We start from the raw sequence: 20,645 nt of genomic DNA, 5'->3' as shown, positions 1-20,645 counted from the left end.
GAATATAAAACCAGGGTATTACTTTTCAAGCGTTACGCTATCCGTCGAGGCAGTGGTCATTATTGGTGTCTTTTCAGTTTCTCGGGAAGAATGGAAGCAAATAACACATATTTTCGTGGTCTCAGGGCAAAGTAGAGGGGGAGAAGGAATATAGTTGGGAGGGATGGGTTTATCGTGGAAAAGGATGAAGGCAGCAGAGAAGGGAGAGAAGAATTGTGGAAATGCATCACCGTGCCGACGTGGAAAGAATAAGAGAGACGGAAAAAGTGTAAAACATTGGAGACCCGCAATGGGGACGCAAATATCTTCATGCGAGTTCGATAAATTCATGTAAACATGCCTATAATATTGCGCATGATCAATTGGACAAGAATTTTTACAGACACTGATTTTAGGCTTAGTCCACACAAATTCGCATTCTAATGTACGCCCTAAGAAAAGTACGCATGACACCGGGTAAAAAGACAGATAACGATGTTAAATTCACAAATTTATAAATGTAAACTAGAAAAAATGCCCCGATTAATACATAAATATGTCTTGTCTTCAAGCATCTTGTGGGGCGCGCTGGACTTGGCGAATGTCAGCATGTATCAGAGGGTAGATTTAATTGTCTCTACTTATGAGCCTTATGAGTACTGAAGTCTCTCGTCTACTGTGGTCCGAAAAACATATATGAATGAATCTGCAACTCTTCCTCCTAAGACGCGGCACGAAGAGAAAGAAGTCATTGAAAGCACGTGAAGACATAAGGCACAAAAGCATGCCAAAGAAGAGCCGGAAAATCAGCACTTAGTGGTTAAGCCAGCAAAAAAAGGAGTATGAAATAATCTGGGAGACTCCTCGGAAGAAATAATACAACCAACATGCACATGGGAATTTGCTGGGATCTTCTAGAAAATGTAGGAGCGGATGCACGGAAATATGCGCTAAGTAAGTCATGGTGGCGTTTACACCAACGAATTCTATGTTTTTGCAGTTCCATATTAGGTAAAGTAATCACAAATGCAACTAGGGAACAAAATGGAAAAATAGAAGACACTACATGGGATAAAAATCATGATTCTGTATCTGAACCCGCAAGCTTGGGAGGGAAGATACACGATAATTAGCCATACAATCACTATAGTTAGCATTTACCAGCTTCATTTTGGTTCAATAAATAGATCTTCTAGCTGACTTGAAAAAATTTAAAAAAAACATACACTAAGGTACAGAATACGCCCATTAATGTGTTAATATGGGCATATGATCGATAGCAGGTGTATGATAAACCTTAGGGGCATTTAAGCCGTCATTAATGGGTGCCTTTGCATAATCTTCTGAGGAATGAATGACTTTACGATTTAAGTGTAAATGATTGGGAGAAAATGGACACCGGAAAGATTTTTATATACAATGAAACATTTCATTTACGGACACTAACGGTCCTTGAAAACATGCCCGTAAGCCGGAGGTGACCAAAAGAAAACCTCATTTTTACGCTTAATATAACCCCGCAAATATTATAGTGTCAGAATTCAAGCCAGTTGAATGACATCCTTTAATCAAAAAAATCTCTCGATTTTTGAGAGATCGGTCAGAAAACCCATAGTATTGGTGTCGTGAAAGTGTAAAATTGTGCCTAAAAAGAGTCCGTACAATTGGGAAAGTACGTATACTAAAGGTTCGATACTTGTATAAATGCATTTCCTTATTCCAGGGAATAAAATATTATCCTTAAATCAGAGATGTTCGTGAACAGAGGTTTCACTGCACTGGTTATATACGCGACTGTAGTTAATATTTTTCCAAGCTAATGCACAAAATCATGCGCACGTTTACTCTCTGAGAGAGTCATAGTGTGCCCCACTGCAGTTTCCCCCGACGACTCAGCGTTCCGAAGTCAACACATTCTTCCCACACAAAGACCTCGCCGCATCTTAGTTATTCCCTGAGCGTGCCCCTCCCATAAACCCTGCTGCTACGGGATCACTGCGGTATTTCGCTCTCTCATCCTGCAGCATATGCAGCCTATATAGAAGGCGCCTTATCCTTAGGCGGAGGCAACCCTCATTGACCCCATATTTAATGGATAAGGATGAATGTAAATGTCATTCCAGGTTTCGCGACCGACTTGAGTTCAAAAATCCCAGAGCGGATTTCAAGACAACGTAGAGAAATAATTCCAGTCCCTATGCGAGGCTTCCGCGAACACGATAATATCAAATCATGTATTATCATAAACACAGGACACCTAAAGAGCTCGAGTAAAAATAAAAATTCCGAAGGAAGGTGAGAAAATTGTTTAGAAAACATTAAAAAAAGGGGTGTAAAAATGTAATTACATCAGCAAAAATATGAAATTAAATTATTTTTCGAATTTTACACACATGAACATCCATGTATGGATTTGTGCACCTCATACTATTACAAGAGACTTACGAAGGCTTATTCAGTAAAGTGAAAAGTTAAAGACACCATAGAAATAAACATAGAAATAACTAGTGAAAATTTATGATTGGAGTACTGAAAACCACATTCTTAAGAGGTGAAGAGGTGTTTTCATGTCCCACCGTTCTGGTAATATGCACATTCACAAGCATGTAGCTTATTACATGTCGGGCTCTACCCACTCATACAAACAAATCTCTGGATTCAAGCAGTGAGGGATTTTATTTTATTGCGAATAAAATGATACTCCGAAAAATATCACAATTTCTCTTGCGTCAGATACCCTTCCGGACGCCATTGCTGTGATTAGCTAAACACTTTAGTGACCCTCACGACTCCTAACAAAAATCCCGCTCGGAGCACATCAATCTTACACCCGGGCACAAAGCGTTCGCTCCCGTCAGCTACCCCCGTATATAGGCTTTCCCGCTTTAACCATCTCTCGTTTCCCATACCGGATAAATCCCCCTATAGCGTCCCCGCCGCTGCTTGGGCGGGTGCAGAACCCCGCCCCTGTAAGAGAGGCAACAGCTGACGGGAGGGGAGGGGAAGCAGAGGAGGAGGAGGATAGGGGGAGGGGGGAGAGAGGGGAGGAGTTGGCCCGACGGTGGCGCGCTCGGCGGCGGATCCGCGCACCTCAAACGTGGATGTGGAATCGCGTCCCTCTTCACAGCTCCCTCGTCCTATAGGAGTTGGATAGGAGGCAAACCGGGAGTTTGCACACCCCTCGACGCTAAAACCGGTTCGTAGCCTTCTCATCCACCATCTTAAACCCTCTAATCTCTTTCGCGCAATAGAATTAGACCGTGACCAACCCTTCCACGCACCCACCACAGTTTAATACATTTATCGAACTGAAATCCCATCTCCCCACTTCGCGTCGGATGCGGAGTAAAACACCTCGACCCCTGGATGAGAGGCGTCGCGGGGAACGTTCCGGGAGGCAGAGCGGCTCGCATGGCGAAGGGCGTACCTTGAATCCCTCATAGATCGCACGACTCCCTCCGGAAAAAAAGCGCTAAAAAGGAAAAGAACTAGACCCGTGTTTTGGGGGATATGTCGGGGAAAGCTGGGGCCGGGTGGGTGGGGCTGGATTTCCGGAGACCGGAGGAGGAGGAGACCTTCTTCCCAGAGGAGTGCCGGAGGAGTCCGGGAGGCGGGAGGCGGAGGAGGGAGGAAGTGGCGACCGGAGGCTGCCGGAGGAAGTGACGGCCGTGGGGCAAGGCGGAGATGGCGGAGGTTCGCCATCGGCGGACCGCGCGCCCCAAGCCGGTTAGCGGCTCGCCGTCGACGACGTCGAACAAGGCTCCCGTGGATGTGCTGTGCTGCTGCGAGGGACTCGAACCCGAGCCTTCGAACTTCCGTCCCCACAAGGGTGCGCCCCACCATCGGCACAGGCCGCTGCACATGGCGAGGAAGCGCGGGGCGTACTCGTCGGGCCCGGCCGGCTCCTCCTCTGCCCGGAGGCACATCCTCTTCTTCGGCCTCCTGTTAGTGTTGGCGGCGAGGTTGCCCGCTCCGGCGTCCGCGAATCCGGACGCAAAAAGACTGTACGACGACCTGCTGTCCAACTACAACCGACTGATTCGTCCCGTCAGCAACAATACGGACACGGTGCTCGTCAAACTGGGGCTCAGGCTATCGCAGCTCATCGACTTGGTGAGTGATGCTCTTGTGCCTTACTTTTAACCTTACAATCTTCCAATCCAGGCGAAAAATATATTTAAAAAGAATTTTTCTTGGTAAAATCTCATGGTATGATTTTCATCATTGAATTGGGGTACATCTAATTAATAGATGGCTTACCATGCAGGAGTCTCGCGCGGTTTAATGCCGTCGGCGATCACCAAAATATAGCATGTTATATCAAGCATTTGACTTTCTAGTAATTGCCAGTAAGAATTGAGACTTGCATGGTGTTTTACTGTAAATTTCGATTGGAAACCCAGGTTACAATATCAAGTATTTGACTGTGTACATATCACCTGCAAGTATTTGGACTAGTGCTATAAAATAATCAACATTATTGCAGGAAGACCTCCTCTACATCATGGGGCCTCTGCATGCACCGCTCGAAATAGTTGGAACGAGAAAATTTCAATTTCGCTTAACCGGAAAGCGTTGTATAAACGGTTTTATTCCCGAATGCAGCCTTTCCGCCCTCCGAAATTGAGTTTTTCTCGGTCAGAACATTCTCGAGCGATTCAAATACAATCTCCCCCTGGTGTTGAAGGGTATATTCCACTACAAATATTTGATATTCCACCACACAATTACTAGCCCTTCGAGGGAATACTTGGTTGAATGCCTGATACAGCTATGCGTATTCTGGGAATTATATCAAATATCGCCGAGCCATTCCTATTTCTTGAAAAAGAGTTTACGGGCAAAAATCCAGATATTGCACGAATAATTGCATTCCAGATACATCAAACAGTGCAGGTCCTAATCCTAAGAGGTAGCTTTTAATCAATCAAATCCCTGGTATTTCGATTATCATTTTAAAATTCAACCGTAAGTGCATCCAAGCCTGCTTGATTAGGATTTACTGCGTCCTACGTCTAATGATGAAATAAATAACGAGGTAGATTATTGTCCTGAGCTCTTAATTGCATGGGGTACTAAAACGTAAACAAATTTTCCGCGCTATTCTTGAATGGTGAGTTGATCGATACGCCGAAAATGCATGCACGGAGCCGAGTAGTCGATAAAGCTCCCAAGAAATGGGGAGAAATATTTATCTCCTGCAGGAGAAATTCCAGGGCATTGCAATGGGCAAGCATGTACTTTTCCAATCATTTTTTCAATGCGAAAAAATACAACTTTATTGTGAATTGCCCTTTTAAATTGCATGCATAAATATCTGCATGAACGAGGCATTTCACACTTATCGCGAATCTCGACGTGTTAATTTATTCCACACGACAAAAAAATAAGCTCTGCGCCAAGTATGTAGTGAATACGGCTCAAACGCACTGATATCAAATTATGATTACGTGTTTCCGTATCAATCACGCTAAGTCATCTCCTTTTTTAAGGAATTCCAAAGAAGACGCGATAGTAAAATAAGCAAACTGGTTGGAAAAGAGCCAGAGATCCGAGATTATTTTGTCGATAAAGCGCCTTCTAAAATTAAATTCTTCACAGCAGAGAGACCTTTGAAAAAAATATCCAAATTATCGGACGCTGGAGAACGAGAGGGATGGATACTGTTCAGCTCAATTTTTATGGGCATCGATACTCACTCGCGGATCAAAGAGTAAATAGGAGTAGAAGGGCCTTTGTTTACGCAACGACCCAACACGATGCTTGAATGGGAAGTACAGAGTAAACGAAAACATTTTCTCATTCTTCCGCGTCTGAAAATTGCCCTCACGAAATGCCACGGGGGCGGCTAGGTTATTACAAAGCAAGCTCGATTTTCCTCGATCCGCCCCTAAACTACCCCACTGCCACACAACTTGCCCCTTTGCATCCCTCCCCCTCTCCAGCCACCCTTCCATACACCGCTTCGATTTGAAGAACCCGAATCCCGACCCGTAATTGCAGACGAATGCACTCGCCGCCAGGCTAACATGTTCGCAATCCCCATAAATCAATCCCCAGAGGATGAAATGACTTCCCTTCGATCCCAAGTTAATCCAGAGATCTGTTGAGGCTGAATCATTTAAATTGTCTGGAACAATAGGGACTACTCGTGCCCTTTATCTCACGTAATAGCTAAGACTTCTTTCGTTAACTAACTCGTGTACGACGTATGTAAATTAACTCTTCCGGCGTCAAAATATGCTATTTTTTAAACTTTCTGAGGTTCAAACCATTTGAATGGCATTTAGAGGTAATATATAGATAAGTGTTTTTTCGTTTAGTGACTATTATATAAGATGCATGTAAATTCATTATTCAGTACCAAAAAGTATTTAATTTTTTAACCTCTGTGAGTCCAAAACATTGAAATGGAATTCAGAGGTAATAATTGTAATCACTTGTTCATCGATTTTACGTAAGGTATATGGCCTTAAGCTTGCATATTCTTGAGTTATTTCTATGGAAGTAATATATATTTGCCTGAAACAGTGGGGACTACTCGCGCCCTTTACTTCTCCTCCATTTATGGCTGTGTATCCTTTTGTTTATTTACTCATATACAACGCACGTAAATTAACTTTTTCAGCATCAAAAATTATGCAATGTGTTGACCTTTTTGATTCCAAAACATTTAAAAGGTATTCAAACGTAACAATTGCAACATCACTGGTTCATTGATTCCAAGTAAGGTAAAAGGCCATTAGCTGACACAATCTTGAGTAATTTCTATGGAAGTAATAAGAATTATTTATATTACTCTAGAACAGCAGGGACTTTCGTAGTTTTCTTTCATTCATTTTTTATATGACGCATTTCAACTAACTATTTCAGCATTAAAAATTATGCAAAATTTAAACTTTTCAAAACATTTAAAAGTCCAAATCCATTTAAATTTAATTTCCGAGTCCAAAACAGTTAAATGGTATTTAGAGGTACTAATTGCAGCATTACAGTTTTATGAATTGTAATTGAAGGCATATGGCCTATAGCATATACTTGAGTAACTTCTGTAGAAGTGATAAGGGTAATATATATTACTCTGGAGCAGTAGGGACTACTTGTGCTCTTTACCTCTACCTCATTTAAAAGCAAAGTGTTTTTTCGTTAAATTTCGTACATACGACGCATATCAATTAAATTTTTCAAAATCAAAAATTATGGAATATTTACCTTTCTGAGTCAAAAACACTTAAATGGTATTTAGAGGAACTAATTGCAGCATTACTGGTTGATCTATTCTAAGATTGGTAAATGGTCTTTAGTTTATATATTGTTGAATAATATCTATATAATTAATGAGGGCAATATACTACCTTTCCTTACCTTTCATGCATCCGGTTGCTTTAATTTTATTAGGCCGCAAAAATTTAGTTAGTAATGAATAGCACTGATTGTTGTTTTCCCATACACATAATTGATTCAAAAGAGAAAATATTTGTGCAGTTTGTGGAAACATAGCTCAAATCTCTTGAGTATAACGATATAATTTTTTACGTCTCCAGTTACTTCCATGCATTCACCCCATTTCTGTAACTGATTGCCGTCCAAAGCTTAAGCAATAGCGTGAATGGATTAAATAGATTTTTTATGTGACCAAAACGCAATAGCAACAGGAAATGCCTGCACCATAAGAGTTATGCATTCACATAAAAGGAGGGAAAAACAGCATTAATCCTAATGAATATCTAATATTTTGTAACGGTCAAGATCAAATTTTAAACTTGATGGGAAATAAATAGTTTCAGCAGAAAATTGCCAAAATAATCATAACTTCAATCATGCATACGGAGTAACGCAGTGACTCATGCATTTTCTCCACAACGCAGCACTCTCAATATTGTTAATGATGTTTATTCATCTCTTTCAAACAGAATGAAAATGCGCCAAATTCTAAAATCAATAGCAAAAAACAGAGCTCGAGACATGTTATTCTATAAAAGGAGAATATTATTAATATTAACAGATGATATTATTAAAATTTTCTTACTTTCATTCGACCTGGCCCATTATTCTACATAGATAGCAGTGATTTGATGTTCCTGCTATTATTTGGAAATAGGTACTACGAGTATCTGATGTTTAGTATTATTTAGAGCAAAAGCTAAACCATGAAATTATTACAAGTCATATTTTATTCAAAGCTGAATGCCAACAAAATTAAAGGTCTCATCAATATACATAAGTATAATAAACATCAATATTACTCAAAGAGGTCATCGTCGTATACCTATTTCATACGGTATATTTTATTGCATTCTTCTTAAATTTTACGGATCCCATCGCTTGTGAGACCAAATCATTATATTTCAAGTCAATCATAACAAGCAACAAATTATTAGATACCCCATCATTAATCACAGTATTTGAAAGAAACTCATCATTGCCTATTTGGAATTCTCATTTAAGAACTGAAACACCTAACAGAAAGTAATAGCTAATTTGAACATAAAGAGTCAATAAATACTTTCCAAAACTTACAAAATATTGTAAGTATACAATAATATTTTCCAAGCATGACTAATGGCGTCAATTAAATATGAAATGTATTGCCATTGATACCGCTATCTATATCCACAGCATAGAATTAATACCAATAAAATATCAGAAATATTAGACCATGAAGGTCCAAAAGGTAACTTTCATTTTCAGGATGGTAATAATAAGTATTTTAAACCTTTCTTTCACCTAAAAAAATATTAAATCTATAACCCGTCCAAGAGATGATTCTATGCAACACAAACGACAGAGAAGATAACCCTTGCCACAAATTCATCCCTATGTTTTTCTACATTCTGGTAATTTTTACTGACCTTAATTCTAGCCATGATAAATTTTGAAAATATGGTAAGTGTTCCCATAATTTGCAGACCGTCTAAAAATAAAAAATATGCAATTATCGAGGATCTCAAGTGTCATTCTTCAAAAAGTAAAGATACTAATACCATAAGCAATGCCAACGGCTATATTTATTAAACATTTTATTCCATGAATGCATATTATTCCTTTGAGAGCATTTAGATAACTTTTACCTTCAACCAGCCCACCTATCTAAATGAAAAACAAATACTAAAAAGCTTATAGCAAATCGTAGACAATTTTCATCAAGACGACATTCGGCGGTCGAGATACTCCGTGATTATTTTAAGGATTAGCGAAATAATATATGAATAAAAATACACCAGAGATAGTAAAAAAAATGCACGTACTCTTAACCAAATAGAAGAAATTTAAGTAGACAGAATTTAGAATATTCTGAGCACCTGCAGGGGATCAATTGTGACGAGAATAATTTTAAATACTTTTTTTATCTAGAGTGCCAGCCGATTCAGGCCATATTACGGCAGCCACAATTCCTATCCTTTATATTGGCTGCAGTCCAGCCTTCATCTTGTCTCACTGCGGCCTCTTTTTTTAAGGGGGGGTTCAAGGAATTCGCCCTATCGTACTTCATTTTTTTCACAAGTGGCGCGTTGTCATGTTTCTCTGCAACTCCGCCAGGGAGAAAGGTATTCAAGCAAGTGGCATGGCTCTGGTGTTCCGCTTTTCTTTTCTTTTTTTAATAATATAATTGCCGTCGTTTTTGTACTTATTTCAACCTCGTCCTCCGTTGAGTTCGAAACGACTCAAGTCTAAAGAAGAAAGAAGCTTTGTGGAGAATATCCTCTTGTGTTGCGGTAATCGCGACACACTTGACGCCATACTCAGAGCATCTAAAAAGCCGTTTGAAGGATCCTCTCAGCCATGCCATGTGTTGGTGAATTTATTTCGAGAAAATGATTCATTTGGATGCCCCTGTCACGTTCCACAACCTGAGATGGTCGCAATCGAATAATTACCGTCGGGTCTTAATAGCGCATAGTATTAGCCATTTAATACCATGATAGAGATTTTAAAAAGTTATTTTATTTCCACCGATATTATTTCTTAAACGATCTAGGTTTCGACAATATACACCGCCATTATCAAGGTAAAATTTAAGCAAAATCAACCTAATAACATATGTTTTGAGCGGATCTGAAAACGGATAAGTAAAACATTTAAATATGTGCGGGTTGATTTTTGTGAGATGTTACCTTGATAATGACAGTGTATATTGTAGAAACCTAGGTCGGTGAAGGAATAAAATCGGTGGAAATGCAACTTATATTTATCATGATAGCGATTCTATATTTACACGAGGTATCTCCAGAGACTTTTAATTCAACCCATATAATAGGTGGAAGTCACAATGACAGTAGACACAGTAAAGACGCTTACCGAAAACTGTGTTTCTTATATCACATAAACGTAACAGTCGCACAGTCACAGGATATAATGCAAACTTTAGCTGAAAACACCTATGCTTAACATAAATTTATACCTAAAACCATGTAAGCCACAAAAACCACCATAAAGTGCCCATTAAAAACGTCGCCTTACTCTACGCTGGTGCGATTATAATCGGGCATAATTCCCACTCCTTTAGCTTTTCTTGAAATACCAACTTAATCGAAAGATCATGGCAATAATTTTTCTCCTAAGAAATTCATTCACTAGATTGTATGCCATTTAGCAAATACGTTTATGAAAAGGCGACTAGCATTAAAAAAATCTGACTGTACAATCGCTAGTCACCAAAATTCATCCTTAAAATTTCATATTACTCATAAAATATATTCTATGCAACAGAAAATTTTTCCCTGAATATTTATGCTTTATTTCAATATTCAATGTAAATATAGTTAGCGTTCGCAGCGAATTCAATTTAGTGGATATAAGAACGCCTAGCCGCATTACTCAGAGCACCCGCTTAATTTCAAAACATTTTCTGGCGAGTACGCGTCACTGACAGGATTCTAACATCAGATTCATATAAATGTCAACCCGTTTTCTCATCTTCTGGCAGCGATAACGTTCTTTTTTGCGCCAAAAATTTCATTTTGATGTCTAAGTCACACATTTCTGACACTAGGCATTATATCGTCTTCCAATTAAAAGCTAAAGAGAAATATTATCTCTGCCTCTATCAAGAATGTATCAGATACAATTTCCACCTTCCTCTATCCTTGAAAATATTTTTCATCCAATTTAAACGTCATGAAGAACAATATGAGGTCTCCGAATAAACATATCACTTTTGACTGGCACACGGAACATTCACATTCCTATTCTTGTATTTTAGGAAGTTGCAAAAAATGACATTCGATAGCCTAAAAAACAAAAATTCGCCAAAAGAAGCACTGAAGTAAATCACCTCCATCATCGCTACAATAAAAGTTACCAAAAGAATTTATGAAGCATTAGCTGTAATATCTGCCATAGTCCATAACAACTCCATAATAAAATAATGATATAACTCTCACAACTCATCATACATTTCCATTTTCAAAATAAAAATACTTCTTAAACCCTGTGATTTTCATGTCCTTTAGGTTTTTAGGCATACAAACTTACATCATGACCACTAAGAATAAAGTTCAAGATAATAGCCAGTATGTACACCGTGCGGAGAAGGGAAAGGGATATCTAGAAGAAAAATCATTTAGAGAAGTCCGAGGAGGAAGCAGCTCAGAAGGTCAAGGAGTTCGAGCATGATGCTGAAATAAATTACAACACGAGAATAAAAAAGGCGCATATAAGATCAGCGTTTAATAAATAAAACAGCGCTAAGGGCGTGGTCATGTAAGGTTGGCTAACCTAAATCCTATGCATTAAGGCCCATCAAATTATAGTCATAGCTCAGTCAATTCCTAAAAATCTTAGGAATAAATTCATTATTTCACAGTGAATTTTTTTAAATATCTTCCAAATCCATGCATATTTTTTTTTAATTTGTCCCTGATGATGTTAAATCTTTCACGAAAATGGTCGAGAAATCAATTTTGCGTTTCATATTAGCTGCATTCTCTCTTAGGAGTTTAGCAAAATATTTAGCACAAGTTTACATTAGGCAATGCGTATCTAAATCTTCAAAGCACACTAAATAAACGCATTAACTTCAATTGTTGACCCCATGAGCGGAAAAATTCACTCTTTTACACCCAGGGTGACTCCCTTAAGCGCCATTAAGTGGTGAAATTGCGACTGCTTTATGCTAAGTGACTCCTTGAAGATATATCCGACAGAGCGGGGCACTTCGAGGAGGGATCCACCAGCACGAAACCCTAAACTAGATCCTTAGGCTCACCACCTCCGAGTGAACCCCAGCCCTCGTCCCAATTTCGGAACTCCCTCTAAACATCCTTACCCCCACTTCATCGCCTTAACACGCGGTGAAACGCGTATTTCGAACGTTTCTTGGGAGCATTATTAAAGCGAAATGAGGCATTCATATGACTTACTGATACAAAATGATAGCATTAAATGGTGTACGCGCAAATTATAGCATTAATGCGACAGAAGCGCGAAATAGAGACGCGTTGAAGCAATATTTTTACCACAGCTGAAAGGTAGCTCAATCTGCTTTCAAATGACCTTTAATCATTTATTTTAAAGTTCATAAAAATTAAGCGTATTGAGACAAAAAGTGCTTAGAAAATCGTATCGAGACAATATTGTTTCACATGAAATACAATCTGAAAAAGCGTTTAAATATGCTTAAACTTACCAATACTCCTCATAACAATCCCCTATAATACCCGCAATCTATATATATAAAAGAAAGTCTAAAATCGTGTTAGTTAGAACACTTATAACTCGAGAACGGTTGCACCGATTTTAGTGACAATAGGCTCTTTGGATTCGTCTCAGCCCGAGATAACATATAGGACATTAAAAAATAGGAAAATTTCACAAAAAAAATTCAACTTTATCTTAGAGATATGTTTTTAGGAGTTGATTGTTAAGACGGTCAAAAAAATAAGATTTTTTTACGTTTTTACTAATGTATTGACTGATCTTTTTAACAATATTAAAAAAATTAAATGTTCAAACATGTTAAAAATATTAAAGTAATATTAAAATAGTAATAAAATAATAGAATTAGAGGTACCGCACCGCACCGGAGTTTTCTTTTATACGTTCCTCTAAGCTCCCAGCCAATGGGCTGTCTTCTCAGCGAATCAGGAACGGGGTTGGTTTATATACTATATTTTGCTTCTCAGTTGAAGTTTCAGTCCATGCAATTCAGAATTAGAGGTAAGCTCAGCTCGAATTGAGTTGTCAACAAACACATAACTACCGTGTGTGTAAACAAATCTCCAAGCAATTGTTGATTATCAGTAATGTCCGTGTAGTCTGCATGAATTAAAATCTTTTAACTTTGTAATAAACGAAGACGAAGTCATCAACTATCTATCTGAATATTTAAAGTCCTTGGACGCACCTGGCTTACCACGGCACGATTTACAGCTAAAGGTAGGCTCTGTGTTCATGATCTTTCGAAACGTAAACCAAGCAAAACTATCCAACGAAACGTGCTTGGTTATTAAAAAAACTGATAATGAAAATGATTCACGCCACTATACTCAAAGGAAAATTCAAAGATGAGGAAGTTCTCAATCCGAAGATTCCATGATCCCAACTTATATGCCCTTTTGAGCTTAAACGTATTCAATTTCCAATTCGTGTTGCATTCGTGATAACGATTAACAAATCGCATGGTCAGTCTTTCAGTTATTGTGATGTTTGTTCTCATGTGTCAGTGAAAACCCATGATTTTCTCATGGTAAATAATATGTGGTATGTTTACGAGTCGGTAAACCATCCGCTGTATTTCTTCCTTCGCTTCAAGGGTGCAGCTAGAAATTAAGGATAGGCGCAGCTAATACTGGCGGGTCTGTAGGGTAAAGAAAACTCGCCAAGGTAAGCGAGAGGTGTGGGGGCCCTCCCCAGACATTTTTTAGGATAAAAGGTTCAAAATGGTAGGTTTTGCGGCTGTGTGAACAGTTAAATATTTTGTGACTCATCCGTCCTCCTAATATACCAAATGTTTTATAAAAAGATTCTCTGAGCTATTGCGGGGGTTTTAACCCCCAAAAACCCCCCTCGCTGCGTCCCTGCTTCGCTTCGCTATTTTTATTTAGCTTCATTCGCTTTATCTTGCGCCTGATAACAAAACAAAAACTGCTGTTTATCAGAAGGCGCTTTACGCAAGACATTAAACCCGAATGTGTAGGGCACACCGTGGTGCGTTTACGCATGCAGCACGTTTACGCAGTGGATTCTTTTCCAAACAGAGATACTATAACTGGCACGCCTAAAGTCATTTGATACGAATGCTGCTTCATAGGGGCTTTCCTTACTCTTTTGATCATCAGTCAAGCGTCGGTCTAGCGTTGCGTTAACCTGCCCCGTGAACGAGCCAAGTTTACGCTACGGACTTAGACCTAAATACATTTTTTTACGGTTAATAACACAAATAGCCAACAACTGAATGCGTATAATTTTTATTTCATCAATATTTTCTCATTTAATTTATAATTTATCAAATATGATTAAAACGATACAGCCGCTCCTTATTTATAAATGGTGCAACTAAACTATAAGTTCATTGAATGTTTGGCGGTACGAAGTTCGTCGGGTCAGCTAGTATAGAAATAAATATAACTTAAGAATAAAATGGCGTGTTACGAAAGATGGACGATCTTATATCTTATACAAGCACTAAAATCATGAGATGTAATAGGCAATTTAATCCGCTGGCGCATGATCCTCCACTATACCATTCAAGTAGTCTCAAATTCACTTAATTGGCGTTTTACTAATCTACATACTTTACATTCCACGTAAACTCTCAACATGATTATTATAATTACTTAAGTATTCCATGGGTAGATCAACAAGGATCATTTAACGAATTGAACCTGTCCCCCTGTTTCCATTCGCAATTTAGAGAAAGTTCTACTCGCTTTCATTCTATGTTAAATCTTTCATTCATTTGAAGTGTTCTGTGGTGTTTTCCAGGCGTACAGCACAACGGAAGCCATCCGGGTTGACGTGGCAACCAACGTGACGATTCAGAAACATAGTTGATCCAAAGATGGGAGCCGACTCGATTTGCGAATCGTGCGCAGCCACGTCAACATTGACCCGGTGGGACACTCGAGGAGTATTTCAAGACTGTATACTCATCTTTCTCCTTCCCCACTTACCACACATTTTCCCCTCTAATCTAGCTTAGTACAGCGTTTAAATAGGGGAATGAGGGGCAAGAGTAGGCATCTAACAAATAATTATAAAAATTATGCATTCAGGTCAAAGAAATTATGTTTATTTTTAACCAATTTGTTCGCATTTACATGTACCACAATACTTATCTTCCATTGCTGCAGAAAAAAATAAAGAACTGAAGTTATTCATCAAAACGTAAGAGAAAAACAAATAGGAATCTTGCCCTTGGGGCAAGTGTCCTTCTCTTATGGGGCAAGAGTCCTAATCACAGTTTTCGCATGTGAGCTTTCCCTTACCATAATATGTGGTGCAAGGCTCTTTCCTCCATGTTTCACATTCATTACACACTATCCAATCAACAATTGAAGGATGGATCTGAGCACAACTTCCCACAAACTCCATAGTGATAATCAGTTTTTCCGGTGAAGTTAATGCCCAGTTTGCGGTCCACCAGTCGCCACTTAGCATCGCAACCCTTAACCTTATTTTTACCACGTTTTATTATACTCGCTTTCTTTTAGATATCTCCATGCATAATTTCTGGGTGTAGGGGAACTCGTAAGAATTTCAGAGTTTTGCTTCGAATTTATACGCCGCTTATGCGCATGCAATGACTTTCGATGTGGTATAATGGTCTCTGAAGAGACATGTGGCTGTACTATACATATCTAACGCACCTAAAATCATGAAATTAGGCATATTTACGCAGAGAAAATTCATCAATTTCTATATCGCCTGCAATAGAACGTACGGATTCTCCATTGTTCCTGCTCAGCCTAGCTATCACCAAAATATGTTGTCGAAATTCTTTCCGATCGGTTTCTCTCCTAAAGTTCCACATTTTCTTTCAATAGATCTATCAACAAAGTACATGTGATATTTATGATGAGAAACTAACAGGTTATATATAAATCAATGGTATAAACAAGGGGCAGGAGCCAGCGCCCGTGGGGCAAGAGTCCTAATGCGGACACTAGCCCCAGGACTCTTCCCTCAACGGCACTTGCTACATCTAATATGCCATAGCATAACCATATGGTGAGCTGCAAACTTACTAACTGAATGAATTTTCGAAGCAAAGAATGCATATAAAGGATCGCTAGACAAACATAGTGGTTAAATAAACGCCTACAGAACAGATAAGAATTACGCGGTCCTACAATTTAGATAAAAGTCGCGTAAAAATGAAATGTGAGAAAAACTCACGTTCTGTCGTTCATTGTCTTCCACTGAAAGCACCCCTCTGCTACAATCAGCCACGTAAATTAAACTGAATGACTACAAGTGGCATTATCACGAAATTTAGAGAAATATTTCGGGAAAGGAATCTTGTCCAATGCGGGCTCTTGCCCCTCACTACCCTATACAAAAAAACATCACTTACAGCCTCTCCTATTCCACTAGTTGCCCTGACGATGGCTCCGCCACCAGACATTTCCCACGGGAAAAACCACGTGCACTAGCCACCTTAATCTTCGTCCCAGATCCGTCACCACAAGGTCCAGATACAATGTCGGTCTACACAACATCCTCCCATGGGATCACACCATCGGTGCTCGCTACACCATTCCCGCTTTTAGTAACTAGGCCGTTAGCGCTACCTAAGGTGTTCTTGGGTGGGTAATCAGGCAGTACTAAGACTTCCATTAGATGAGGGAATGAATTATTAAGAATATAAATGAGTTTTTTATTAAGTGCACAAATAAAGACGTCAAACACGTTGTGATAAGAATGTAGGGCGCTAAAAATGGCACGGTATGGCCTTAAAATACTTAACTTTGTAAGGTGTTGCAGTGCAGCATTGAAGGCGTTTTGATGTAAAGGGAATTGTAACGCTACGTTTGAGATGCATGATTAAATTCTAACCAAATCGTTGTAAAATAAGAGACAGGTTTCTACCAACAGCAGGCATCAACAGGCCTCCACTTTACGAGGCAACTGGCCGTCTCTTAAAGGCAAAGATTTGGTGAAAATTCATGGTGAAAATTTATTTTTGATATGTAATGAATTTTCACAAGATTGATACAGAAAATATTCAAATCAATTATGTATGCACGAAAGCGTAAACATCCGACTACTTACTCAGGTACTCCAGTGCTTAGCCTCTTGCGCTGAAATGACGAGTCTAGCTCGTAATGAACTTCTGATGCCAAAACGCGCAATGACTAGTGTAGGTCGTCATCACATTTTCATACTTTTAGCACTAATTAGGGAAACAATATAATTTATTTTGTAATTTTATCAATGCTAAAATATCCATAATTTACGTAAAGGCTCGTATTGCTTGAAATATGATGCATTGGAAGAAATAAAATGATTTTATACGAGTACCTATGGCTGTTTTCAATGTATTTAACTATATACTTTACCATATAAGATAGTTGTGCGTTGCTTACAAACTACAAAAAAGTCATTGCATTACCTACTATTGTATTTTAAAAGAACCACAGGAAAAAATAAATAGAGGTTAGGAGCATGATATCCCGAAAAAAAATTGATGTGGAAAGGGTGAAGTATTGCCCATGTATTACCAATGTAGCCGGCATCCATGAATACATGGACTTTTAACGTATCCACCGTGACATCCGTGCTTTACTTGTCGATATAATCGAGTGCTCATCGAAATATTCAAGTATCCACCTCTGTTCAGGTCCTCGAGTATCCTCTTCTTACAGGAAGACCCGCACTCAGTACTCCCTCTTCTTTCATGATTGACACCGCATTATCCAGTCCCCGATATGCAAGATCCTCTACCATTCCCACACTCCAAGCCGCTATCTCCATCCGCCTGCGGTCCGAAGAAAGGGTTTCCCCCGAGGGAACTTGATTCGATCTACCTGCCTTTTATCTCGAGGGTGAATGGCCCTTAGCCCACCCTTCTAAATATCGCCACTATCATAAAGACCGGAGGAGGACTGACATCGATGGCTGACAATCACAAACGCTTTATCGATTAAGGTCATTAAAATCGGTCTCTAAGATCTGTTTACTCAATATGAACACTTTAATGAGAAGAAAAGCGACGAATTAATAGCTTGTTAACAAGTATTTGGTGTTGATATGCATGGAAAACATGTCCGGCCATGGTCAAAATGCCGCCTTCTCGATCAATATCTGTCATCAAAATCATACATAGGATGAAACACACCTCTATTCCTTATTTGGTACATTCACAGGCCACAGTACATAGACACCAGGGTGTGAGTATACCAATGTAGGTTGCAGGAACATCAGAATCAAAAAATAGGTTAAATTAGCTATATTGTTACAATATTTTACGACTCCACGACTCATATTACGTATTTATATACATAAATCTACTTTTCGTGACAATTTTCGAAAAAATACGAGGACAAAAAATTGTCTTCGTCTTTGAGGAATAAGTCATTCATAGACAGGCACATAGAACTGACTTTGAATACATAAGCAATAAAGCACTCATTCTTCCTCTTTCACACATCCCATACAGTGTCTCTCCATGTTCCACGTACAACAAAATCCCCTCTCCTCTAACTAGTAGATACACAATCCAATCAATACTCACGCCATCCCATCATTCTTAACAGATTCCTCTGAATATCCACCATACGAAGCACCGTCTAATTCGACCGACCAATCATTTAGTACACCATCCCTTTCCCCAAACATAAATTCCGAACGCTTACATACGATTCTAAGCAATTACCGCATAATGAACGAATCTAATAATCCTCAACACCTTTAAAATCAAGGTAATGTTGCCACCTACCATTTCATAGCTTCTCTTTTGAGCTTAACTTTTCATAGCCCGATAAGCATATAAACTTATGCAGAGTTAACGAAGTAAAACCCAGTAAAATTAATCGTAATACGAATATTTTTATAGATTCTTCTGCCGAAAGGCATTCAGTAATCGTGCAATACTATATTTATACGGCACATTTACGCATGAAAAGACAAATTGAATTGAGAGGTAAGAGATGAGATTATTTCATTCAAAGGGTGTTTATCATGAATTATCGGCTTAGTGAAAAATAAATTATTTTTTCATGGTTGGGACGTTGTCCAATACCTTATTATTTAGTCTATAAATCACGGCAAATAATCGCACTAGCCTTTTTGTCTTCTTGGTGCCCAGGAAGAATATATGGCTTCCAGGATTTTTTTTTCGGTGGAGAGTTACGGTTTCCATTTTACTTCCTCAATGACTCTTGATAAATTTGATTAAAAGATACAATTTCAATGCATGTTCCCGAAATATTTGATTCAAAGTGCATTTAACATGAAAAATCGTCCATGATAAAAATAAATCAATTTTTTACGGCTATGATATCGTCAATGTCAATAATGTTTAGTCATATCATAACAGATAATCATACTAGCTCTTTTGTCTACTTGGTGCCCAGGAAGAATTTGGGGCTTCTAAGATTTTTTTCGGTGCTGAGTTAATGTTTCCATTTTACTACGCCATGGACTCTTGATAAATTTCATTAAAGGGTACAATTTCCACGAGCGATGCCGATAATTGAAATTCCGTCCTAGCGGTTCAATAGAGGCGCTGGCCGGCATTCGATTAACGACGATCGTGTCCATGCTCTCGTCCCCCAGAATCCCTTATAACTTCCATCCCCTTCTTCGATCATCTCTTTAGCCAATCTCCATTTGCCGACCCTCCCGCGATGCCGTTAGTGGTCTCAGTTATCGGCGACGTTGCTATCAGCTTAGCGACCACCTCGACAGTGGCAGGAGGCTATACCGATTCGGCCTCCGCTGGGTGTAACTTATCCAGGTGTGATCTATCGGCTCGTCCGGTCAAGAGGTGACGTAGAGGCCATCTGATGACCGATAGAAGGCGGAAGGGTGGCAATACTGTGGGCGGATGCGGAAAACTGGGGCGACTACCTGTGGTGGCACATGCTAGAGTTGGTCTCTGGGAGGGATTGACGTCAGAGGGAGGCGATCGGCCTATCCAGGGATGAAAGGACGGGAGTGAGCTTAGAAATGCCGGGGTAAAAATCAATTCATTCGTCGTTTTCATGCCATAACCTATAGCTGAAACCTAACTATAAATGCAACTATAACCGAAGAGAAAGTCTTGTCTTAGCGAATTCACGAGTATTCACTGCATTGATAAATTTTAATGGCAACATTTTTGACAGCATTACAACTGGCGTCTTCAGAACGAGCGTGAGTTAAAAGCGGTGTTCTCTCAATTTCATTAAGCTCCAAGAAAGGTGTTTTTTGCAGCAGTTCCTGAACTAATAGAATGCTGGATAGCCAATTATCGTAAGTGACGTTCCTTCGTGTACTTATTATTGTACTAACTAGACGCATCAGAGCATCATGTCACTTATGGACACTTTTAATGGACACGGTGGCTTAGTTATAAAGCAAAATTAAAATTCCAATAATTCAACTTCTTTATAGCATCTAATAGTCTTTCCTTTTTACTTTCATTTTTAAGCAACAAATTATGCCATTCCATTTCTTCCAGTCAACCAAGAAGAAAAAAGAATTACGGGTTCCAAAAATAATTATGGTTATTGAATTCAATA

The 20,645-nt window shown here is 39.1% G+C and overlaps 1 protein-coding gene across 1 annotated transcript in view; it reads left to right on the top strand.

Annotated features, from left to right (window-relative positions):
- Window positions 1-3,570: 3,570 nt before the first annotated feature.
- The window catches only part of LOC124166398 (acetylcholine receptor subunit alpha-L1), a 291,723-nt gene continuing 274,648 nt past the window's right edge, over window positions 3,571-20,645 (top strand). The window contains exon 1 of the mRNA XM_046543923.1: window positions 3,571-4,092. Within this exon, the coding sequence (XP_046399879.1) occupies window positions 3,664-4,092 (429 nt within the window). The 5' untranslated portion in view covers window positions 3,571-3,663. The remainder of the gene's footprint in view (window positions 4,093-20,645) is intronic.

Source organism: Ischnura elegans, chromosome 10, assembly GCF_921293095.1.
Source record: "Ischnura elegans chromosome 10, ioIscEleg1.1, whole genome shotgun sequence".
Lineage (NCBI taxonomy): Eukaryota > Metazoa > Arthropoda > Insecta > Odonata > Coenagrionidae > Ischnura > Ischnura elegans.
Note: the sequence above shows the minus strand (reverse complement) of the source record. Positions and strands in the feature narration are given on the sequence as shown.